At 42.2% G+C, this 26320-nt stretch overlaps 1 protein-coding gene across 1 annotated transcript in view; it reads left to right on the top strand.

Moving 5' to 3' along the window:
• The window catches only part of pnpla7b (patatin-like phospholipase domain containing 7b), a 251703-nt gene that overhangs the window by 159860 nt on the left and 65523 nt on the right, over positions 1-26320 (top strand). The window contains exon 27 of the mRNA XM_052037480.1: positions 23867-24023. Within this exon, the coding sequence (XP_051893440.1) occupies positions 23867-24023 (157 nt within the window). The remainder of the gene's footprint in view (positions 1-23866; positions 24024-26320) is intronic.

The raw sequence follows: 26320 nt of genomic DNA, 5'->3' as shown, positions 1-26320 counted from the left end.
ATAAAAGAATATGTGAACATGAGTTTCCTTTCTAAATGTCAGTGCTGATGTTAACTGTCCCCAACAACAAGACCTAGAGCTTGATGTCTCTTATGCAGAATTCTTCTGCATATTAGAGGACTGTAAATAGCGTGGGCCATTCACAGCAAAACAGACCTTAAGTGGAAATTGATGCCTCCCTTGTTGTCAGTGAAGGAGTTGATGTACATTTTTGATGTGTGCCAGGAAGATAAAAAGCATCAGTCTTCTGACAGATGGCTCCCTTTTAATTGTATTGCTTGATGTTTGTCCCCATCCTCTCATCCTTTTGAGCCTGGTCCTGATTGAATATTGTTTCCGGAAGGCTTCAAACAAAAATGGTGTTGGCTCCCTGTGCAGCGTCACTTTAACATTGCCTTTTAGGCACTGAAGTATTTCCAAGCCCCTATCTTTGACCTACATCGTGCTAAGTACAAGCACACATACTCAAGATGGCGTTAACACAATTTCAATCCTCCCCTTTGGATTACAATGTGTTTCAAGGGAAATAGTTCCACTTTTTTGAATGTTTTTTTTGAGTGATCACTCTCACATCCAGGGTTGCTGTTTAGCAGAATCATTCAGAAGAAGAATGAACCAGAACACTATTGATAAAATGGAGATTTTTGATGAATGAGGGAATACAAAGTAGAGCCAATGCATTTCTGTTTCATGCTGAGAGGTAGTTGTATGGAGTATCATCCATGGCATTTGTTAAGACCTCAACTCTGCTTTTTTTTAAACTAGTTGATCTAATCTGAATGTTAAATCCAACCTATTACTGATGCACTTTTTAGTATTCCATTGCTCTGCCTTAATGGGGAGTGGGGTCTTTGAAATGTTTCACACCATCTTCTAGTGTGCAAATTAGATTCACGATTGTCAATTGATTTAAAAGCTGAAAAGCTTGACCTGCAGTGATAACTGAAGCAGTGCCGATATCTAATAAATTCTGAAGGAGATGAGTAATATGGTATTCTAACAATGATTAAGCACACCATCCTTTGCTAATACCTTGGGTTGGCTTAACTGTCTCTTTCAATTTCAACAGCATTGAGAATGTATCCTTGTTTTTGTAGTGCAGAATTTCTTTTTAATCTGTACTTTTCTCAAATACTTTAGCAATTAAATATATGGCCAAAATGCCAGTGCACCTGACAGATCAGATGAGGCCTACATTCAGAGTTGACTGATGTCAAGATTCCAACAACTGGCTTCAGTTTCCCTGGGTCAAGAAGGAAGAAAAGTGCTCAAAAGTGCACAAGTCATAGGCAGTGATCCTTGGAAGGTTTTCTTCATTTTTCAGGATGTTGGTATCACTGGTAAAGCCATCAATTTTTGCCCAATGGTGCTTGGGAAAGTGGTGATAAGCCACCACCTTCAGCTTCTCCAGTTCTTCTGGTGAAAGTGTCCCATGGTGCCGTTGGGTAGGGAGCTCTGGGATTTAGACCCAGTGCCAATGTCAGACTGGCTTTACATTTCCAAGTCAGGATGATGTGGGACTTGGAGGGGAATCTGCAGGTGATGGTGGTGTTCCCACATGTCTGCTGCCCTTGCCCTTAGTCATGGTTTGACAGCTGATGTTGGAATAAACTATCCAAATAACCACAGTGCATTTTTGAAAAATGATGCACACTGCAGCCAGAGGTTTGTATTTCCAGACACAGGCGTGCAGCCAATCTGCTTCTCAAAGGATTTCCAAAATTTCTGCCAAGACAGCCTTGGAAAACCTGGGCTTATGAATACATTGCTCATCAGAAGTGTCCAGATAGGATTTGGTGTCTCAGAGGACTGTGCTGGAGTTGTCTCTTCACAGACGCTTACTGCTTTGTCTCCTGTGTCAAGGTTCCCTTCTTGCCCTTGTGTACTGATGCCTCCGGTCATGGAACGCTGTGAATGGTGTGATTGTTAATGCATGTATTGAGAAAGTACATCAGCAACTAAATGTTGAAAAAACGCTCTGTTTGTTTAAGCAGACGGTGAACTTTGGAAGGTACTTTAGCAGCCTGCAGTCAGTTCTGAAGCTGCCCAGTCAGGTCTCTCAATGTCAGTAGAATGCCCCTTTAAATAGATGCAAATGCAACAAAGCAGTGCATTATGCTCCCAGTTGTACTGAGAGTGTTCAACGAAAGTTGTAAGTTGTAGCTGAAACCTCCACTTTATTCTGATAAGGGAGGAAATGTGTGCTGTGCAACTGATACTGTTATTAGAAACACCATCATCCGTAGGTTCCCCTCCAAGTTGCACACCATCCTGATATTGAAATATATCACCAGTCCTTCACTCTTACCGGATCTTAATCCTGGACTCCTCACCCAACAGCACTTGGGGCATACCTTCACATGAATGATCAATGGCAGGAAAATGCCAGCCACAGTAATGTGAATTCTGCACAGATGTACCTAGGCCTGTTTTGCGATGGGTGCACTTTTCACTCAGAAATGAATGTTAGCGTAGTCAAACCTGCTCAGTTTCTGAGCTTGATTTTTCATTAGCTACTCAGAAAATGGAGTAAAAAGGGCACTGATGTGGAATTTATGGAAAAGACAAGACATTTCCATGATCCCTGAGAGGATCCTCTGGTTGCTCTGTTTCAGAGATGCAGCGTTTTTTGTTTTGGCCTGGGTAAGTGCAAAATTCACCATAAGATCCCACATGCAGAAAACATTGGAAATGTTTAGGTGGTCAACCTGAAAGTTGACATTTCAGGTCAATCAGAACTGATAGAGTCATCCAACTTGAAAGTCAACTTTGTTTCTCTCTCCACTGTCAATCTGGTTATACTACGTACCATGGTGCTTTTGTGTAGGGGTGACTAAGGACAGATTACACTTACACAAGTTTTAATTCAACATTAATGCTGTTTGTTAGCAGAAAGTATTACTTTGCATACAAAATGTGTACCAGAAACTCACCAGCTAAGGTCAAGCAACCACGAGTGTTGCATTCACAGAAGGATGTGTGGGTGATGAACCCACCAATGATTCTCTTGCAAAAGACTCTTGTAGGTCCACTTGTATCCCAATTTTTGACCAGGTTCCCCTCCAATCACATACATGCAGCATGTTATACTCCTCTAGTATATCCATATATTCATGTAGGAAATTCTGCTCCCAAGATTTTAGATTCTCCAGGTAGTCTTTCAGTCAATGTTAGGCTCTTCGTTCAGTTTATCAGTCATTAGATGATGTTTACAAGGACTGAGCCCTGGATGGTAACCTTATCTATAACCTATTGTCAGTTTACTCCTATCCCAAAGCTGTGTCACTTCATCCGTGACATAAAACAGAGTGCTGGAAGAACTTAGTGAGTCAAGCAGCATCTGCAGAGGCAAAAGGTGTAAGTCAATGTTTCATATCAAGACCTGCATCAGGACTGAAGAGGTAAAGTTGCCAATGTATAGTGGGGTGGGGGGGAACAATTGGAATAGAGGCTGGTAGGTGATAAGTGGAGCCATATCCGAGGGGCAGTTTAAACCACTTAGGGGAAGGGATAGAACAGTGAACAAAGGGAGAAGAGATTTAGGTGGACAAGTGAGTGTATGTGTGGGAGGAGCATATCTGCTTTGGTGGCTTGCAGCCCACTGGTATGAACACTGAATTTTCCAATTTCAGGTTTGCCCAACCTCTCTGTCCTCCATGTCTCTACTGCCATATATTGGCAATCATTCCTCTTCCCTCTGGGAAATGTCGACTTGCACCTTTTTTCCCTGCACACATGCTGCTTGACCTGCTGAGTTCTTCCAGCGTTCTGTCATTTGTTCCAGAGTCCAATATCTGCAATCCCTTTTGTCTTCACTTAACCCATTGTTTATTCAAGCAAGAACCTCCCTAAACCAGCTGCCTCTTGCGTACCTGCAGAAAGAACAGCATCAGCAAAACAGCGACTTTCAGCAAATTCTGAAATGTTCAGTTTATTATCTTGATGAGTGTGTGAGGCATGCTGGTGTGAGAAGTTTTGGTCGCATTCTATAAGTGGTCATATGTAGCAAACAAAGAGCCAAGGGTGTCAGTACTGTGCTTTGTATAAACGACATGGAGAAAGCCACCGAATGTATGGATGCTGAAATTGCTGATGACACCACGATAGATAGGAAAGTAATTTGTTGAAGAGGACGTGAGGAGACTCTAAAGGGATGTAGATAGGATAAGTGAACGGGTTAAGGACTGGCAAATGGAGTATAATTTGGAGACATTTGAAATTGTCCATCTTGGCAGGAAAAATAAAGAAATGCATGACTTAAATGGTGAGAGAGAGCTCCAAGATGCAGTGTGCTTGGTTTGCAAAAGGCTAGTATGTAGGTATAGCAAGTAATTAGGAAAGCTAACGATGTTATGGTTTATTGTGAGGGGAATTGAATACAAAAGCAGGGAGGTTATAGGGTCATACAACATAGAAATGGACCCTTCAGCTCACTGTGTCCATGTTGACCTTTTTGCCCAAATACACTAATCCCATTTGCTGTTAATAGGTTTGTGTCCTTCTTTGCTTTACCTATTCAAGTGCCTGTCTAAATGCCTCATAATCATAGTGATTGTATCTGATTCCACCACCCCCTTTGGCAGTGTGTTCCAGATATCAACCATTCTCTGTGTAAGAAAAACTTACCCGTCAGATCCTCTTTAAAACTCCTCACCTCAAACATATGCCCTCTTGTTTTTGATAGCCCTACCATGGGAAAAAGATGCTGACCACCTACCTTGTCTATGCCTCTCATAATCCTATATACTTCTATCAGGTCACCCAGAAACCTCCTTCACTCCAGGGAAAACAAGCCCAGCCTGTCCAATCTATCCCCATAACTAAAGTCCTCCAATTCAGGCAGCATCCTGGGGAATCTCCTCTGCACTCTCTCCAGTGCAATCACATCCTTCCTATAGTGTGGTGACCAGAACTGCACACGGTACTCCAAATGCAGCCCAAACAGTTTTGTAAAGTTGCAACAAACCATCCCAAATTTTGTATTCTGTAGCCTGACCTATGAAGGCAAGCATGTGATATGCCTTCTTCACCAGGTTATCTATGTGTTGTACTTTCAGGGAATCAAGGACTTGAACCCCAAGGCCCCTCTGCTCATCAACGTTCCTTAGTGCCCTACCATTTACTGTACATGTCCTAACCCTATTTGACTTCCCAAAATGCATCACTTCGCCCTTGTCAGGATTAAGTGCCATCTGCCAGTGCTGATTCCAACTTTCCATTTGATCTGTATCCTGCTGTAGCCTTAGGCAACCATCCTCACTCCACAACGCCACCAATCTTTGTGTCATCTGCAAATTTACTAATCGTACTTCCTACATTCATATCTGAGTCATTAATAAATATCACGAACAAGAAAGGTCCCAGCACCCACCACCAAGTTGTGTTTCATTAGGGCACTGGTGAGACCTCATCAAGAGACCGTGTACAACATTTGTGTCCTTATTTAAGGAAGGATGTTGATGCTTCGGAAGCAGTTCAGGGAAGGTTTATTGGACTAATACCTGGAGTGGGCAGGTCATCATAGAAGATACTAGATAGACGATACTCGTACCTGCAGGAGGTTAGAAGAGGGGTCACACAATGGATGTAAAGAAGATGTTTTCTCCTATGAGAGAATCTAGATCAAGGGATCACTGTTTAAAATAAAAAATAAGGAATCACCCACTTACGGCACAGATAATGTGCTTTTTTTCTCTCTGTAGGTTGTTTGTGTTTGGAGCACTCTTCCTCAAAGGCTCATGGAAGCTGTGGTTTTTCAGTATTCTTAAGGCAGAAGTAGATGGGCAAGGGGTTGGATTTCACCAGGTAGGCAGAACACAGAGCTGAGGTGATCATGATCTTATTAAATACCAGACCAGTATGCTCCTTCTCCCTTTTGTGCAGTCATAGACCAGGGACTCCCCACTAATTGAGGATGTTACACATTTCAAGAGGCTCTCAAGCTTTGAATCTGTTTCTCTGTCCTCTTGCTGATCTGTTTGAGGGGCTGAGTGACCTATTCCTGTTAATAGTTCATATGTATGTAATATTACAGATCACCAGTCTCTCCAGTTCACGTAGGTCTGCATCAGGTGCTGAACAGCTGAGCATTTCCAGCACTTCGTGTGTTTCAGTTGAGGAAATAATTCACTGAAGTATCCCAATGCCAGATTTCCCATCAGGATCATACTGCTGGAATGAGGTGCATGTTCACAGGGAAACTGATGCACAAATGGAGCCCACCTAGAAGTGTCAGCAGAAGGTTATGAACTATTAACAACTGCTGCAACATATTAAGATATGGTTGTTGGGTTGACAGTTGTATATTGCTGTGGATATTCTGTAATGTTGGACTAAGGACACCAGTTAAATCAAAGCAAACCCAGAGAGGCAGTCCTTCTGGTTTGTGCTAACTCTAGTATGTTTCCACAGCCATTCTCTTTGCTACTTCATTTAGGCAGTCCCTTGGGATAGACGATGACTTGCTTCTACTCTAGCCCTGTGGGTTCTGAGGTGGCTAATGAGGCCAATATCGAACCCACGGACTCTGCTAACGGTGGATCAGAAGGTGTCCCCCTTCTGTTATTTATACTGGGCTTTCTGTATGTTCCTGATGAATGGTCATTCTGAACGCTGCTTCTCCATTTTGAGCAGTCATTGGCCAGGGGTTCCCCCAATTGAGAATGTTACACATTTCAAGAGATTCTGAAGCTTTGAATCTTTTCCCCTGTCCTCTTGGTGATCTGCTGTCCCAGTGGAGCTTGGAGTAGAATGTCTACTTCAGGAGTCCGGTGATGGACATGTGAATGATGTGACCTGCCATTCAGAACCAAGTGTAATTAAGACTTCAGTCCTAGGGGTATTAGCTTGGCAGAGCATGCTGACATTGGTTCACTTATTCTTCCAGTAGTTTTGGAGGAAATGTCTGTGCCATCTCGCGGTGCTTTGAGGTGCCTGTTGTAGGTGGTTCATGTCTCAGAAGCATATTGGAGGACAGGAATCACAGCTGCCTTTGAGCTTAGTACCAGATTTAAGAGTGTGATCTTCTAACAAACTTCTCCTCGGATAGCTGTCAGCTGTTCCAGCACACTATAAAAGCAGTAGTGAATTTCATCACCAGTGCTGCCTTTGAGTGGTGGCTCCCATTGGCCTCCATATTCCAGGACATTTGTGGGAGGGTGGTGATGTATAGTGCAGTCACTGTGGTAGAGGACCTTTGTTATGTGGACTTTTATGTGTAAAGTCCCTTCTGTCATATGCTTCAGTTAACGAGTCAGCAATGGCTTGGAGGTCTGTCTCTGTGCACTCGTGCTACTTGTACATGAATAGGAAAGGTTTAGAGGGATATGGGCCAAATGCGGGCAACTTAGACTAACTTAGAAGGGCATCTTGTTCAGTATGGGCGACTTGGGCCAAAGGGCCTATTTCCATTCTGTATTACTCTATGATTCTAGTTGTCTGTGTACTTTAGCTCTAATTGTTGAGGTGACCTTGGCTTCAAGTAGTTGCACAGTTCGGTGACCTTGGCTTCAAGTAGTTGCACAGTTCCCGTTAGTTTTCACGGTGCTCTGAGAAACCATATCTCTGATAATGAACCATAGAACCATAGCACAGAAAACAGGCCATTCGACCCTTCTGGTCTGTGCCGAAACGTTATTCTGCTAGTCCCACTTACCTGCACCCAGTCCATAGCCCTCCAGACCTCTCCTGTCCATGTATCTATCCAATTTATTCTTAAAACTTAAGAGTAAGCCTGCATTTACCATGTCAGATGGCAGCTCGTTCCACACTCCCACCACTCTCTGAGTGAAGAAGTTCCCCCTAAACCTTTCCCCTTTCACCCTAAAGCCATGTCCTCTCGTACTTATCTCTCCTAATCTAGGTGGAAAGAGCCTACTTGCATTAACTCTGTCTATGCCCCTCATAATTTTGTAAACCTCTTTCAAATCTCCCCTCATTCTTCTACGTTCCAAGGAATAAAGTCCTAACCTGTTCAATCTTTCCCTGTAACTCAATTCCTGAAGACCCGGCAACATTCTTGTAAATCTCCTCTGCACTCTTTCAATCTTACAAATATCCTTCCTATAGTTAGGTGACCAGAACTGCACACAATACTCCAAATTTGGCCTCACCAATGACTTATACAACCTCACCATAACATCCCAACTCCTATACTCAATACTTTGATTTATGAATGCCAAGATGCCAAAAGCCTTTTTTACAACCCTGTCTACCTCTGACACCACTTTCAGGGAATTATGTATCTGAACTCCTAGATCCATTTGTTCCTCCGCACTCCTCAGTGCCCTACCATTTACTGTGTATGTCTACCTTGATTTGTCCTTCCAAAATTGCAACACCTCACACTTGTCTGCATTAAATTCCATCTGCCATTTTCTGGCCCATTCTTCCAGTTGGTTCAGATCACTCTGCAAGCTTTGAAAGCCTTCCTCACTGTCCACAACGCCTCCAATCTTAGTGTCATCAGCAAATTGCTGATCCAATTTACCACATTATCATCTAGATCATTGATATAGACAACAAACAACAATGGCCCCAGCACAGATCCCTGAGGCACACCACTAGTCACAGGCCTCCAGTCTGAGAAACAATCATCCACTACCGCTCTCTGTCTTCTCCCACACAGCCAATTTCGAATCCAGTTTACAACTTTTCCTTGGATACCTAGTGACTGAACCTTCTGAACTAACCTCCCATGTGGGACCTTGTCAAAGGCCTTACTAAAGTCCATGTAGACAGCATCCACAGCCTTTCCTTCATCTACTTTCTTGGTAACCTTCTCAAAAAAACTACAAGATTCATTAAACACGATCTACCACGCACAAAGCCATGCTGACTATCCTTAATCAGCCCTTGGCTGTCCAAATACTTATATATCCAATCTCTCAGAACACCTTCGAATAATTTACCCTCTACTGATGTCAGGGTCACTGGCCTGTAATTACCTGGTTTACTTTTAGAGCCTTTTTTTAAACAACAGAACAACATGAGCTACCCTCCAGTCCTCTGGCACCGCACCCGTGGCTAAGGACATTTTAAATATATCTGCCAGGGCCCCTGCAATTCCAGGTTTTTCTCTTATCTCATCTTACAATGATGCAGAAGGTTGCCATTTGACCCATATTTGCTTCTGCTGATTTTTGTTTAGTAGCCTATAGTCCCCAATCTTATTTCTTGAATAGTGTGGTCATATTAACTTCCTCCCAAACCATGGAGACAGTCCTAAAATCTAGGGAATTCTGAAGGATCAAAACCAATGCATCAGTCAGTGTAATTATGATATCTTGGGCAGACATTACTATGTTGCTGTCAGTAAAACCTTGCAGCAAATTGGCTGCTACATTTCCCACATAATAGTAGCTAAATTTTTAAAAACACTTCAGTGATTACAAAGTGTTTTGGGATGTCCTGAGGTTATGAAATGTGCTATAGAAATTCAAGTCTCCCTTCACTGTGGGAACACGAGCACTGTTTATATTCATTTAAACCAATTTCGTCTGATTTGCATCTGAATAAATCTGAGATTCTTTGAATGTCAACTGCAGGAAAAGAAAATAAAGCACCAATCCTCAGCAGTTAATTAGTCTGCATGAATCTTGAAAGTTGAGAATGTCACCAAGGACTTTTTTTTCCTCTCGGCTGTAAGTTGGATTTGGTGACCTCAACCTCAGGCTGACACTTCCTGAATTGGGTTCATTTCTTCAAATATCAAAGAGCCATTTTGTAAGTTTTGACATGTTTCACGCAATGCATCATCAATGGAGGATACAGGAGTGAAATTGGTCGAGACTGAAACCTTCATCAGCTTATAAAAATAAAGTTGTAAAGTGGCACCTAATCACCTTTTTAAAAAAAACTCACATTGTTTAAAGGCATTTGTAGAATTAATCACCTATAATACACCTCTCCTGAATGTGATAAATGGGATAAAGTGTAGTTTAGATGGATAGGTGCTCAGGAGTTATTTCATTCTTTATTGGGGAATATCAAGTATGAATGTGAATCCTGTCCTTGAGTTTTACTTTGTATTGTACAATGGAACTTCCTCGAATCGCATGTTAAGTGGATTGCCTCGAGGGACACGGCTGGCTCTTGATGCATTTTACAGAGAAAGGCAAATGTGCGTTCCATTTAAATAAGGTGCAGATAGGTTTCGCTCCATTGACCTTTTCATAGGAAGCAGCAATAGATTATTTGTGATGTCTCTATTTAGTTCACGAGTGAGGGATGAAAGGAATCTTAATGCACAAATTATGTTGTTGAGTTACCAAGGCAAGTGGAGGACTGATGATCATAAATGGGATGAGTGGCCCATTGATTTTCTGGTCATACATGAGGTGACAGTTTGCTCACTTGCTATTGGTTTTTATGATGCTTCTGAATTCCACTGTCAGTTTGGACAAACGTTAGAGCACTGGCATTCTGACCCCTGACTAAAGGAATTGTGCCGTATAAAAATGTAAAATGTCAAAGCCCAGTTATATCTGCTATTCAGTGGAGTTCACAGAAAGGGATCCTTAAGGCTTCAATATTTTGAGTTACTGTATTCAATTTACTCAATAATAAAGACTTCCATTTATATAGCTTCTTTCCTGACTCTGGTGAATTACTAGAGAGCTTACAGTTATCGTGACGTCTTAGGAGTTATAAAGGAGGAAGTATGGCAGCCAACCTGTGCACAGTAAATTCCCACAAACAATAATGTGACCACCATCAGATCATCAATATTGGTGTTGGTTGAGGAATAGGTGTTGGTCCAGATCATAGTTGCTTTTTGCTGAATAATGCCCTGTGATCTTTCACAACATTCTGAAGGGTGTTATCTGTAAGTCACATGTCCATGCTCTGCAGTATCAGTTACATTTTTGTGTTCAAATGGTCTGGAACTGGGCCCTGCAGCCACAACAATGTGAAATTCTACCATTGAACCTCAACTAACACTGCGTTAAGGCAGCTTTGACTTCCAAGTTTTGAACCAGTGGAACATCCTCGTAATGTGCAAATATCAGCTGGTGTTCTCTAAACATCTGTTTCATTCTGTTGGTCCTGTTTTAAGCAGAGTAATTTGTGCTCTGTATCTGATCATAATAAGCCCCTTGACCCAGGATCTGCTGTCAGTGTCAGTGATTCACATTGGAATTGGTTTATTATTGTCACATGTACCGAGGTACAGTGGAAAGCCTGTCCTGCTTACAGTTTATACAGATCAATTCATTACACAGTGCATTGCACAGTGTATTGAGGTAGTACAAGGTAAAACAGTACAGAATGCAGAGTAATGTGTCACAGCTACAAAGAAAGTGCAGTGCAGGTAGACGATAAGGTGCAAGGTCATAACGAGGGAGACTGTAAGGTCAAAAGTCCATCTTATCATACTAGGGAACTGTTCATTAGTCTTATAACAGCAGGATAGAAGCTGTCCTTGAGCCTGGTGGTGCATGTCAGGCTTTTGTATCTTCTGACTGATGGGAGAAGAGAGAATGTCCAGGGTGGGTCTTTGATTATGCTGGCTACTTTAACGAGGCAGCGAGAAGTATAGACAGAAGTATAGACTTTGGCTATTAGCCAGATATATTGGAATCTGGAGAGTTTAATTACACTAAGCAAGTTGATTAAAATTTGGAAAGGAAAGGTTGGTGGCAGCATTAGGGTTGTACGTAGTGAATGGAATGCTGTTCGCTCAGATTGGAGTGGGTCAGCGCATTGGAAAAATTGAGATGACAAAATCATGCTGACAGCGATAATTATATCTGGAGATGGTTAAAAGCTAGAGGGGTGGGTTCAGGTGGATTAGAAGTTCCTGGAGATGGAGATAAAGTGCACCCTCTTGGGTAAAGACTCCTGGCCAAAGCAACAAGCATGGAGGTAAAGGAGGAGCTCAGCATCATGCTGAGTATGATTCATTGAGACAGATGAATGGGGGTAAAACTGAGATCTCTGCTGAGGACAGGCCATTTGACATCAGAGGAAGGAAGATCAGAAGATTAAAACATAACGAAGACGGTGATGGGGTTAGAGGAAAGTGAAAGAGGCATATTAGAATGAGTTTGTGAAGCTTTCCACCTTGGATGTCCAAACAGACGGGGGGGGAACAGTCTTTATTGGTGCTGAATGTAGTGAGGATGAAATAGAACTACAGACCAGGCCAACTTTGAGGGAGAGGTCAAAACCATGCACGTGGCATTAAATGTGGCACTCAGAACACAATGAGAGCAGTGATTTGACAAATGCTGAATACATTGAACATACCTGCAATGCTGGGTGGATCTGAAATGTGAAAAGTTAGGACTTCAGTTGGAATCTCCATGCAATGAATCAGAGGCATCTTTCCAATCAGTTTTAGATAACAACATCTCAAAAACAAGGAGGAACAATAGAAACCATTGAGGGTGAACAAAATATAGGGAACTCCCATCATAGAAAAGTGCAGTTTCTTCAAGGTTGGTATCCTGGGAGACAATTCAGTGAATTCAACAGTAATCCAAAACATGCAACAGTAGGTGTTGAAAATCTAAAATTAAAAACAAAAAAATTCTTTAAACACTCAGTTAACATTTCAGGTCAATAATTTTTTGTCAGAACCAACAAAAGGTAGTAATCAAAATAGCAAATCTAAAATAAAAAAAGATGCTGGAAATACTCATATGGGTGGTCCTGTTCTGATGAAGGGTCTTCAACTTGAAATATTAACTCTGTTTCTCTCACCACAGATATGGCCTGACCTGCTGAGTATTTCCAGCATTTTCTGTATTATTTTAGATTTCCAGCATCTGCCAGTTTTTTCTTATTTTCAAACTAGTAACTCTCTTGTGTTAATCTCAAGGTAAACGTTACCAGTTCTCTGCACATGCTGTCATTACCAGAAGATGGCAATGGTTGTTTCCATGAGTTTAATCTGTAGCTAATCAATCCCACTGGAGCACTGATGCTCCAGTTTATAATCAGTGCATCGAGTGTGTTGGGCAGTCAGGATTATGTTTCACACAAACTAATTAATGTTCAGAGATAAATTAGATCCAGAATGACAGATGGTGTCAGATGAGTTACAGTAATGGATAGCTGGGGTTTCATTACAAGAATAATAACCAAAGTACATTATTTGACACAATCAGGAGCATGTGTGGTGGTATTAACTGCCTGAAACAGTAGTCTCCTTTGGTGGGGATGGGGGGTGGTATCTAATACCAAAACTTGGTGCATCTGAGTTGAGCTGTTCCACAGTGCCATTGGCAGATGACAGCAATCCACAGGTACAGGTTGGAATGGTGTTTCACAGATCTCGTCATCATATCCTCCACTATAATCCCCTCTCCCTTACCTCATAGCAATGAATCTACCCCCTCACCTGCAAATGTACAGAGGGATCTTGGGGCACAAATCGATACCTATTTCTGACAATGCAAGTAAATAGGGTGATAGAGAAAGCATCTAGCATGCTTGCCTTCATCGGTTGGGGAGTCATATTGCAGCTGTATAAAACTTTGGTTAGGCCACATTTGGAGTATTGTATGCAGTTCTGGTCGCCTTATTACAGGAAGGTTGTGGAGATTATGGAGAGGGTGCAGAAGAGGTTGGAAAGTATCAGCTATAAGGAGAGGGCGGACAAACTTGGGTTATTTTCTCCGGAGTGTCAGAGGCTGAGGAGTGACCTGATGGAAGCATATAAAATTATGAGAGGCATAGACAGGGTAGATAGTCTTTTTCCCAGAATGGTAATGTCAAATACCAGAGGGCATAAGTTTAAGGTGAGAGGGGGCAAGTTTAAAGGAAATTTACAAGGCAGGTTTTTTTTGACGCACTGTTAGGTGCCTGGAATGTGTTACCGGGGAAGTGGTGGAAGCAGATACGATAGCAAAATTTAAGAGGCGTTTAGACAGACACAGGAAGGCAGGGAATGGAGGGATATAGGCCATTGGCAGGAAAATGTACAGTGTAAATCCTGTGCAGAAGTGTACTGACCTGTACTGTTCCATGTTCTATGTTGAATGCTGACTTCTTGCTGGGGCACCAGCTCCATAAAATCAAGACACTTAAAATGAAAAGAGTAGAGGGAAATAATTGCTAAATGTCCAGCTTAAGGATTGGATGCAAGCTCATGCCCAGATTGTTTGCACCGAGGCGAACTAAAAGTAGCTATGAAAGAGACGGCAGAGCACTATTGCATTAATCAAATAATATGAAGGTGGTAAGAGCTGGTGCAGGTGAGACGAGGCTGGAGGATAGAGTCAGAATGGGTGAGCCAGTCCTCCTCCTCTTGCTGTGCACTATCAGCAGGAGAACTGGCTGGAAAACCATTTGTAAAGTTCTGGAGGTTGAGGAATGTTTTTATGTCTCTCTTGTATTTCCTATTTTATTTTTGTTTGATTGACTTGTGAATTTTTTTTCTCAAAAGCATTCACTCTGTGTACAAAGGATTGACCTTATCAAAGGTCTGCTGTGCAGAAAGGTTATGTAATGCCCTTTGTTAGCCTCCTGGTCTTGGAGGGTGTTAGATGCCTGAGACGTCAGGTGCCATTTTACATTAGAACTGTTTGGAATTGCTGCCAGACCTTGCAGTGTCATCTGACATCCTTAAGCAAAGAATCATTTATACAGTTTTTATTAGAGCTACATCTTATAGCTTTGATCTCCAGTAGATCTGACAGGGTTTGATGAGTGAGGAGTGGGTTGATTCAGGTGAGCGGATCCAGAAGAGCCTGACACTAATGAAAACAGAGTGCACTTGGCTGGGTTTACGTAGAATTTGGCCTGTCAGTAGTCTATTTATTTCCCCTGAATAGGTCTTCCCTGTTCCTTGCTTCACCCAGGCTTTTCATTCTTGTTGGTGATGGGGTTGGGTCCCTTATCGTTGGATTTATTTGCCCTGCACTGGGGCACTGGCAAGAGTAAAGTAGGTACAAAATAGGAATTTTGTGGAGTGGGTTTTGTGTGCACAGTATCCCACCTCACCAATCCAGTAAGTCAGTACTCGGCACCATCTATTCACTCCATAGATTGATGCTTTGTTGAGAGGGAGGGGGGACACTGACGCACCATGCTAATGTGAGGATGGTGACTAAATCTCATTAATTGAATAACATAGCACTAACAGCAGAAACAGGCCAGCCAGTCAGCCAACCAACCCGTTTATGCTCCACAAAATCTCTTCCTATCCTTCATCATCCACCAGGACTGCTTTTTGATATGCTTCTTTGCCAATGCAGTTGTATTTTTAGCTTTGAATGGAATATGCTGCACTTCCTTTCTCACATAGCTTCCAACTGCTCCATGTGATAGCAAATTCCAGGTTCTAAGTACTCTCTGGGTGAAGAAGTTTCTCTTCCATCCTTTAGTGTCCATCTTGCACTTGTAACCTATAATTTCTGACCGCCACACATATAAAAACATCCGTGGCTCACTCTATTGACCCTTTTAAAGGCCTGTATTAGGTCACACTTCAGACCAGGAGGAGAGCTCAGATTTCTATTTTAATCATAATGTTAAAACTTCTGATGCTCTTGTTGTAAGAGGTAAATGAACTTTCAGCATGCTGAATGCAAGTTCATTCATTGTCTTCCACCTAGCTCACCATTAGCTATAATAAGTAAAACACTTAAGTTAGTAGGAAAGCTCACTGGAGACTGCTGTGGGTCAGCAGTGACTCACCTTCACAACTGCCCAGAAGGAATAAACTTTGCTCAATAATAACTGAACTTGCTTGATGTTTGGACTTTTAAGAGTTGAGATCCTTCCCAAGAGCCAGCGTTTGTGATGCTTTGTCTGCACTTTGGAAAGCATCGGATCTGTTTTTTTAAATCTGCACGAGGACTGATTTTTTAACTTCTTTGCCAGCCCAGTTCTATCTTTAGCTTTGAATGGAATGCTCTACATGGTGCTGACCTAGATTACTGTTCCTGAATCTTGTTAAGCAAGAAATCAGCTTGAGGATACTGCTGAATTACCCAATTTTAATATAAAAAAAACTGGCATGTGGATTTTATCATTGTAGGGCTGAAGCTTTTGTTCCAGCGAGAACAGGAAATCTGCCAACTACCAGATAGATTGATTAAACAATAATACAGAGTAGTGCTAACACAAGTTGTACTACACAACAGATTTTAAACTCAGGTAGTTCTTCAGAACTGTTCACTATTTCTATGGTGATTGTGAGTAATGATTTGGAATGACTGACAGGGTAGTGGAAACGCATTCAGCAGTAGCTTCCGAGATGGAATTGGATAAATACTAGTAAGGGGAAATAATTGCAGGATTATGGGGAAAGATTAAAGACTAATGAGATTACTGGATAGCTCTTTGAAAGAGTCGATACAGGCACAATAGCTGCATAGCTGCTTTTGCAATATCTCTCCATGAGAGTTATACGTAGCTTTTATTTTGTTGCATTGAACCAATAATGCCAGTACCTGGCTGAGTTATTGCTTTGTGGAGAACTGCACTTGGTATTGGTTTATTATTGTCACTTGTACCACGGTACAGTGAAAAACTTGTCTTGCATACTGATCGTACAGGTCAATTCATTACACAGTGCAGTTACATTGGGTTAGTACAGAGTGCATTGATGTAGTACAGGTAAAAACAATAACAGTACAAAGTAAAGTGTCACAGCTACAGAGAGAGTACAGTGCAATAAGGTGCAAGGTGAAAGTCCATCTCATCATATAAGGGAACTGTTCAATAGTCTTATCAGTGGGGTAGAAGCTGTCCTTAAGTCTGGTGGTTTGAGCCCTTAGACTCCTGTATTTTCTACCTGATGGAAGAGGAGAGAAGAGAGAATGACCCGGGTGGGTGGGGTCTTTGATTATGCTGGCTGCTTCACCAAGACAGCGAGAGGTAAAGACAGAGTCCAAGGAAGGGAGGCTGGTGTCCGTGATGCGCTGGGCTGTGTCCACAACCCTCTACAGTTTCTTGCGGTCCTGGGCAGGCAGTTGCCGTACCAAGCCGTGATGCATCCAGATAGGATGCTTTCTATGGTGCATTGATAAAAGTTGGTGAGTGTCAAAGGGGATAAACCGAATTTCTTTAGCCTCCTGAGGAAGTAGAGGAGCTGGTGAGCTTTCTTGGCCCATGCAGCTACGTGATTTGACTGGGACAGGCTGTTGGTGATGTTCACTCCCAGGAACTTGAAGCTCTCAACCCTCTCGACCTCAGGACCGTTGATGTAGGCAGGTGCATGTACACCGCCCTCTTTCCTGAAGTCAATGACCAGCTCCTTTGTTTTGTTGATATTGAGGGAAAGGTTGTTGTCATAAACCAATGGAATCTTATCAGACATCTCTGTGTATTCAGATCAAACTCGGTGATTTGAAAAGTGTGGGCTGATCAACTCATTTACAGCATAAGCCAGCGGAATTAAACTAACTGTTGAATTCAATCAGGCACATGAGCAGATCAATCAGCACATTTAACAATGACACAACCTTAAACTGGGACATGATTTCTGTCTGGGACATGATTTCTGTCTGTAACAGGTTTTTGAAGAGGAAAAAATATAAATAAGGCCTTTGGCCTTGGTAAGTGCCACTACAAGTTGTAGCTAATTAAGCCATTAGTAAATTGTTGTCAGTGCTGTAGGAAATATAGTTGTTTTTCTTAGAAGGTTTACAACACAGAAGGAGGGCATTTGGCCCATCAGGTCTCTGCTGGTTAATAAGAGAGATACCCAGTCTGATCCCATATTCCAGCTGTTCCCCTGCAGGTCACAGCTCTGCAAGTTAGACATCTGGGCACATTTTAAATGTACCAAGCATCACACTCTGGGCAGTGTTCCAGACACCAGCTACCACCTTTATGAAAATTTCTCTCTTTTCCTTTCTAATCCTTGTCTTTGTATCCAATATCTTGGCTATTAGAGGAAAACATCCTCTATCCTTTTTAGCTACCCATGTGCCCTGCTGCCTTTGACTATCTGTGGCATACACTTCAAGTTCCATTTGTGTCTCCACCCTGTTCAATAGCCGCCTATTCATTGTATATTCCTTTGCACATTTTGTTTGCCACTTTTCTGCCCAGCGATCTTCCTGCAGACTGAAAAGCTTCCCTCTTCACTGCTGACAAGGTCTATGTATCATTTATGTTTATATTTAAAGTTTATGTATCATTGCAAACTTGCTTATCATGCCTCTTACACTTGAGACTATATCGTTAGTAAGTATTAGCAAATGCATCAGAAAAATACTCATTTTTTTGCTTCTCCATTACGATGCCAAATCTAATTGATTACTACCACGAAAGTGTTCTCCCTCAGCTTCTCCTTCCACCTGCGCAGCTTTATTCCCTAAAAATAAATCCAGAATTTCTTCTCCTTTTGTTGGACTTCTAATTAGTATATTTAGATTTTAAACAGTATGATAAATTTTCCAGTGAATGCTGTAAGATTCAGGGTATGCAGGAATCGGGGTTTCAGTGATTCTCGGAGGAATATGGGAACCAGGGCCCTGGTGAATCTCGGGTGTGTGTGAAATGGGACTGTAAAGAGTTTCTGGGAAGTGCAGGATACATCACCCGGTGAGTAATGCTGAACCATCAGAATTTCCAAATAGTCGGATAGTGGAATTTTACATTGACTAAGTAAGGCAGACATGTCTGGAGTGTGGTGTTTATTCTCACAGACTGCATCTCTGACATCTCCCTCAGTACTGGTCTTAAGGTATTCCCTTGGTCTTATACTCAAGTTTGTCAAGTGGGTCTTGAACTCTAAATGTTCTGACCAGTGCTGAATGCGCTGTCACCCAGTCAGAGGTGACACTAAAGAACATCCTTGACAGAAATCCACAAAGCTAGATACCAGACTTGTTTGTGATCTCCTGTCCAAAGGAGACTGACACTCCAAGTCTCAGTGACATTAATATTGCATGCCTCAAGCACCAGAATATGGCTCAAACACTACTATATTATGACTCATGTGAGGAATTTACCAATGATCTAAGTTGATGGATATCCCAAGTTCTGACTCAGGCTTATTAAATGCTAAAAATTGCAGCTGAGGCACTGTTAAGGTGCTTTCATCTGTGTTTGACCTGGATTGTTAAAAGGTATTGCTGATAACAACTTGCCAAGTCTATTTGCCTTTATGTAGCTAAGGAGTGATGGTGCCAAAATGTTATCAACTATTGCCAGTTGTTCTCTGGTATTTCTGCCTATTTAACAGGAGAATTCATGATGTCATATTCAATATCAGAATATTACTTTTGTATGAAAATGCCTCGCTCAGTGTATGCAAATGAAAATATGGTGGGACAAGCTAGTTAGTGTTGGAAACAGAGTGACACAGTGCTCCCTCCAGCTCTGGCCATCTCTCTGTCAAAAATCATTTAATTTTCTCTAACGTGGCTCCCTGTCTCTGTTCTATTAACACCTTACATCCTTTACTACTTCTGCATTATTTTTCCCCCTTTCAGTTTTCTCATTCTCTTGCCTGAAGGCAAAGGCTATTTAATGATTTCATGTTATGTCCAGTACCTCAAAAGCCATTCTTCACGTTGAGCTGTAGCAGATGGTGGCCAGGACAGTATGGCATTTGGATCTTAATGTAAAGTCACTACATGAAACTGGCAGTAATCTCTGAATAACAGTGTCATTGTCATCTCTGTGGGCTGTTCCTATATTTCATGGCTTTGCTCACCTTTTCTCATGTATATATTCCCTTTATCACATGGTGCTCTCCATCTATCTCTCTCGTGCATGGAAACCGAGCTGCTGGAGGAACTCAGTGGGTCTGTAAAGGGAAATGGACAGTTGATATTTTGGATGGATGCCCTTCATCTGGACTGTTGAAGGGTCTTGACCTGAAATGTCAGCTGTCCATTTCCCTCTATAGATGCTGCCTCACCTGCTGACTTCCTCCAGGTTCCAGCACCTGCATTAGTTTTTACATAGCATCAGCCAGGGTCAGCCAGCAATTGGAAGAGAACGGGGGATGCAGCGTGTTCATACAGAAGGGGAAATGAAGGGGACATAGTAGGTTGAGAGAGGGAACTGCCACCAGAAGTGCTGATGAAAGGTTTGTTAACTTCCTGTCACCACAGATGCTGCCTAATTCCCTGGGAATTTCAAGCATTTTCTGTTTTTATTGCAGATTTCCAGCATCTGCAGGTTTTCTTTCTTTTGATTTTCATTCATGGGTTAAGCAGAAAGATTAACTGGACATCAGTCTTGTTGCGACAGGGGACTCTAATCTTGTTAAGTGGATGTCAGTGTGAGTGGTGAAGAAGGGAAGTTGAGGGATGGCTATTTGTCTTCGCAGTTGTGTTTCAGGACTGACATCTTGATGGATAACACCTTGTGTGTTCATTAAGTAGCTATGATGCAGGGTTAGAAAGTTATTTTCCCACTGGAACTTTTGCATAGTGAATGGAACCACAATTGCTGTCAGGTTTTCCCTTCCCTAAGCCAGGCCGCAGAGTTTATAAGTGATTCATAGTGCTGTCTTATTGTAGGATACTATCTGCACAGTGACAAAGAACAAGGCTGTGAGCTTCAAGTGCGTGTGCTTTGGTTCCACATTTACTTCTGCAACAGTCGCATGGCTGGACTCAGTGTTACCCGCCATGCTGTTGATTGGTTCTTGATATCTCTGCAATAACTCAAAGCCAGAGCTAACTCAAAGCCAGAGCTGGTATTAAAATTTATTTTTGACTTTGATGGACTTGCTTTTAGATGTTGTGATAAATTGTCTAAGGTCACAGCCAACTGTGGAGTGACATGGGAGTTGATTACAGTGCATTTTATAGACAAGTGTCAGCAGTGTTTAACTGGAGTAAAATTTCGTTGGGTGTTTCTAGAAAGAGCAAATCATTACCTTGGATCCCATGGTTATTGTAAAAACAACCATAAATCTCACTTGTGCCTAATCATTGGGCTGAAAACAGGCATGTCAACCTTCCCCTTTTCAGTGTTGTTGTCTTTGACTCTTATTCTTGCTGATGTTGTTAACCGAGTGCACTGGTTTAAATACTGCTTGCACTACCAATGTTATTGGGTTGTGGTTTACAATCCATTGCTTGATCCAATATTCATCATCACTTGAATGACTGGATATCGAGGCAGGTTATTTTATCCTAGTAGCTCACAAGCACTGTAAATGTTCAAGATGTAAATGGTTCAGTGCCATAAAGAAAGACATGCATTTGTACATTGCGTTACCACCAATTCAATGTTGCAAAGCACTTTGCAGGTATTAGGGTACTTCTAAAGCATAATTACCATTGTAATATAGGAAACAATACTGCTTCTGTACATCAAAATCCCACAAACAGCAATCTGATAACAAGCAGATAGTTTCCACAGGCTTGCATTCGTTTTTGACGTGCAATTAATGAAATTGGCAAGACCAATACATAAAATCCCAGAAGCCCAACCTTGTTACAGGAAACATACTTAGAGTTTACTCAACTTTAATACTGCTGAAATATCATTTTACCTGAATTCACCACCATAACTCTACAAAATGAGCTTGTTTCCCTTGGCACACAGGTAATGGTATACACTTTTTAAAGTTCTTATCCTATTAAAACCATTTATTTTGCAAAGACATAGACTGAAGTGCATTTATTGAAACAAAATTGGGTTACTCACAGGTGGAGGACAGGACATAAATCCTGGAAATGTTACTTTTTGAGGCAAATCCATTTTTTTACCTGAATTAAGACCATAGGATCAAATTAAGCCATTTGGCCCATCGAGGGTGCTCTGCCATTCGATCATGGCTGATTTTTTTTTTCCTCAACTCCATTCTTTGGCCTTCCCTCCCCTTAAACCCTTAATCCCCTTACCAATCAAGAAACTATCAATCTCTGTCTTAAATACACCCAATGACTTGGACTTCACAGCTCTCGGCAATGAATTCTACAGATTCACCACCCTCTGGCTGAAGAAATTCCTCCTCATCTCAGTTCTAAAAGGATGTACTTTTATTCTGAGGCTGTGCCCTCAGATCCTAGACTCTCCTACCAATGGAAACATCCTCTCCATGTCCACTCTATCCAAGCCTTTCAGTATTCGGTAGGTTTCAATGAGATCTCCGCCTCCCCCCCCCCATCTTTCTGAACTCCAAAGTACAGGCCCAGAGCCATCAAATGCTCCTCATGTGTTAAGGCTTTCACTCCCAAGATAATTCTTGTGAACCTCCTCTGGACCCTCTCCAGGGCCAGCACATCTTTCCTTAGATACTGGGCCCAAAATTGCTCACAATATTCCAAATGTGATCTGACCAACGTCTTATAAAGCCTCAGCAGTGCATCCTTGCTTTTATATTCTAGTCCTTTTGAAGTGAATGTTAGCATTGCGTTTGCCTTCCTTACTACCAACTCAACCTGCAAGTTAACCTTAAGGGAATCCTGAACTAGGACTCCCAAGTCCCTTTGCATCTCTGATTTCTGAATTCTCTCCCTATTTAGAAAATAGTCTACACCTTTATTCTTCCTACCAAAGTGCATAATCTTGCACTTCCCTATGCTGTATTCCATCTGCCACTTCTCTGCCCACTCTCCTAACCTGTTCAAGTTTTCAATCCCCGCTTCCGCAACGCTACCTGTACCTCCAGCTACCTTTGTATTGTCTGCAAACTTGGTCACAATGCTGTCAGTTCTTTCAACCAGATCATTAATGTATAAAGTGAAAAGCTGTGGTCCCAACACTGACCCCTGTGGAATTCCAGTAGTCACTGGCAGCCATCCTGAAAAGGCTTTGCTATAGTAAAAGGATTTAATTTATCACTTAAAGATTTTGTTTGCTGCAGTGACAGATAGGATTGCATTTGGAGGCTATCTTTCAAACAAGTCCATAAAACCAAAACCATTTAAGCCTTTTTGATTGCGTCAGTGGGAAGGTGTCTTCAAAATGGCTGTTTGATGAATGACACGTCAAGGTGTGGTTTGCTTATAATTAACTGCATCCTTGTAGGGAGGAGATTGACCAGCTTCTGACCTTCCTCGCCATCCACAGCGGCTGAAGTACCCTGCAAACTTTGAGGGTTTACTATTCCTCCTTACATAACCAAGGGGGCTTAAGAAATCTACCCCATTTGTTACTAGGATAAAGCTTGTACGTTAAAAAAAATTGTGTATTTGTAACAAAGTACATTGAATTGTAGTTACCAATTGTGCTGTTTTATGAAATATCTTATTTATGATTATGTAAATGCTGGCAGAAATTTTATTGTAGTCTATCATGACCACAATTTCGAACACATTTTGTGCCAGTTTTACAATTGTACCCAAACCCGAAACTCCAGTCTGTTTTAAGTGATTTTTTTTGGTTGAGGGATAATTATTAACCAGAACACTGAACTCCCACCCCCGCCACACATTTATTTAAATAGTGCTTGGGGATGTTTTATATCCAGCTGAGAGGGCAAGTAGGGCCTTGGTTTAATCATTCCCTCATCAGAAACATGGCACATCTCCCACAAAAGCATTGGAGTGTCAGCGTGGATTGTGTGTTCACCTCTCTGGAATGGGGTGTGAAATCTATTATCTGACTACTGAGCTGTGGCTAAGAGCATTTCAGGAAGTGCATGTTCCCTGTTTTAGAAAAAAATGGATAGAAGTCCATAAAATCTACAGCACCGAACTGGGCAGTTTGGCCCGATTTAGTCTGGATCGATATTTATACAAGTCTCTTCCTATTCTCTCTATCTAATCTCAATCTACAAGCATATTGTTCTGGTTTTCTTTCACTCATAATCATCCAGTGCACTTTTGAAAGCATCTCAGCTTTTTGCCTCAACTGTTTCCTGTATTACCAATATTACATGCATGAAGTAGAACTAAATGAAGTCTGAACCTACCTCAGAGGAGCAATTATTCATTGGCAACGCTGGAAAATGTTGTGCAATTTGTAATTTGATGAACTCTGCTTGTGTCTGCAGGGGTTGTTCTCAGGTGGGGATTATCCGAGCGATGCATGAGGCAGGTATCCCCATCGACATGGTGGGTGGGACCTCCATCGGCTCTTTCATGGGAGCGCTCTATGCAGAAGAAAGGAATGCAAATCGCATGAGGAACAGAGCACTTCAGTGGGCCAAGGTAAGAGACGCAGCCTTCTGAGCGAGATTGGAGATTGAGATCAGTTCCAGGGAGAGCGTGGACTTGTGGGGCAGGGGAAGCAGGGTGTGTTTTGGACCTTAATACCGACACCATGCTGCGATAATGGACCAACGAAGAATCTGCTGGAGGAACTCAGCAGGTCGAGCAGCATCTGTGGAGGGAAAGGAATTGTCGACGTTTCAGTCCAAAACCCTGTATCAGGACCATAATTCCTCCTCCCCCCAACCCCCCATCCTCCCCCACAGATGCTGCTCGACCCTCTGAGTTCCTCCAGCAGATTGTTTGTTGCTTCAGATTCCAACATCTGCAGTCCATGCTATAATGCCTTGTATAATGCCTTGTTCCTGGTTACAGAAAGTATGTGTGGCAGGAAGTTTTTGTTTCCCCCTCTAGTGTGCATTTTTTTGGTTGACAAATGCTGTTATAATTATGTCATCTCTCGCATCCATGTGAAAAATATCATCCAGTTTCTGCTGCTATACCAGAATTACTGTCAGCTTCTTGGGTAACAGATTTCCTAAGTTGCAGCTTGTGGTTGACTTTCTTTAAATAAGCATCTATAATAGTAGATACGCCTTCAGGCCAGATGAAACGCTACCAGGTCCCTCGCTTTTCATTGTGTGAATGATATAGACCTAAGTGTAGGGACAGGATGACATAACTTGCCGATGAAACCAAATTTGACTGTATCGTTGATAATGAGGAAGAAAAGTTGAGTTTGCAGGAATATACCTACAGACTGGTTCGGTAGGCACAAAAATGACGTTCGGTCTGATGAGTGTGAAATTGTACATTTGGGGAATGCAGACAAGGCCATGAAATACATGATAAATGATAGGATCCGGAGAAGTGTAGAGGAACAGGGGGTCTTTGATTGCATACTCAGAGCCCTGTGAAGGTAGAAGGATGGGTAGGTAAGGTGGGTGAGAAGTGATATGTGGGTGTAAGAACAGGGAATCATTGCAAAGTACCATGCAGAGTTCTAGTCACCAGACTGCGGATTAGATGTGTCTGCACCAAAGCAGATGAAAAGGAAATTTACAACCGTTTTACCAGGGTTGGAGAGTTGTAGTGTTGAGGAGAATTGACTAGGCTGGCATTGATTTCTTTGGGATGAAGGAGACAGGAGAAACTTAACAGAGACGTACAAAATTATCAAGGCCTCGGCAGCTAAACAAGCTGTCTGTGGAATCCTCCAAATTCACTGGCAGTATAAACAGATCAACATCAGTGTCCTCTCCCAGGCCACATCCCCAGCACTGAGGCCATAGATAGACTTGGTTGGCTCCATTGGACAGGCCACATTATTCACATGCCTGACTCCAAACTCCAGAAACTGACACTGTATTACCAAGAAACAAGAAAATATTCAAGGATGTTCTGAAAGCCTCCTTGAAAAAATGCAACATCCCCATTTACTCTTGGGAATCCTCGCCCATGACCAATTAAAGTGGAGAAGGAACATTCAGGATGACATAGAGAACCTCGAGTCCATGCATTGGGAGCACAGAGAAGCCTTGCATAAGCAGCGGAAGGAGTGTGGCAACTCCTAAACTATCCACCTGCCTGCCCCATCTGGCATCTCGTGACCCATATGTGGGAGAGGAGTCGGCAGTTCCCACATTAGTAGAACAAGAGGAAGTGTTAACAGACTGCAAGAGGGCATAAATATGCTGGCAGAATGAGCAGATACGTGGGTGATGAAATTTAACGCCGGTATGAAGCATTACATTTTGTCAAGGAACTAAGATAATGTAGACTAAATGGCACAGTTCTAAATGACGTGCAGGAACAGGCGAACTTGGGTGTACAAAATATGTGCATAAATATTTGAAGATTGCAGGACATGCTAAGGCAGTTTATTTCCTGAGATGCAAGTGTTGCTGGCAAGGCCAGATTTTATTGTCCATCCCTAATCGCTCGAGAAGCGGTATTAAGCTGGCTTTATGAACAGCTGCAGTCCTTCTGGTGAAGGTGCTCCCATAGTGCTGTTGAAGGACTGGTGATATATTTCCCAGTAACCATGGTGTGCAATTGGGAGGGAAACCTACAGGTGGCTGCATTGCCATGCACTTGCTGCTATTGTCCTTGGTGGTAGAGGTCACAGGTTTCTGAGGTGCCCGGGCAAGTAACTGCAGTGCATGTTGTGGATGATGCAAACTGTAGCCACCGTGTGGCATAACAATCAAGGGGCTGCCTTGTCTCTTTGTCCTGGGTAGTGTTGGGCTTCCTGAGAATTGTTCGAGCTGCTCCTCTCCAGGCAAGTGTAGAATATT

Source organism: Pristis pectinata, chromosome 23 (genome assembly GCF_009764475.1).
Source record: "Pristis pectinata isolate sPriPec2 chromosome 23, sPriPec2.1.pri, whole genome shotgun sequence".
In the NCBI taxonomy this organism is placed as follows: Eukaryota; Metazoa; Chordata; class Chondrichthyes; order Rhinopristiformes; family Pristidae; genus Pristis; species Pristis pectinata.
This window is presented reverse-complemented; position numbering and strand designations above follow the sequence as displayed.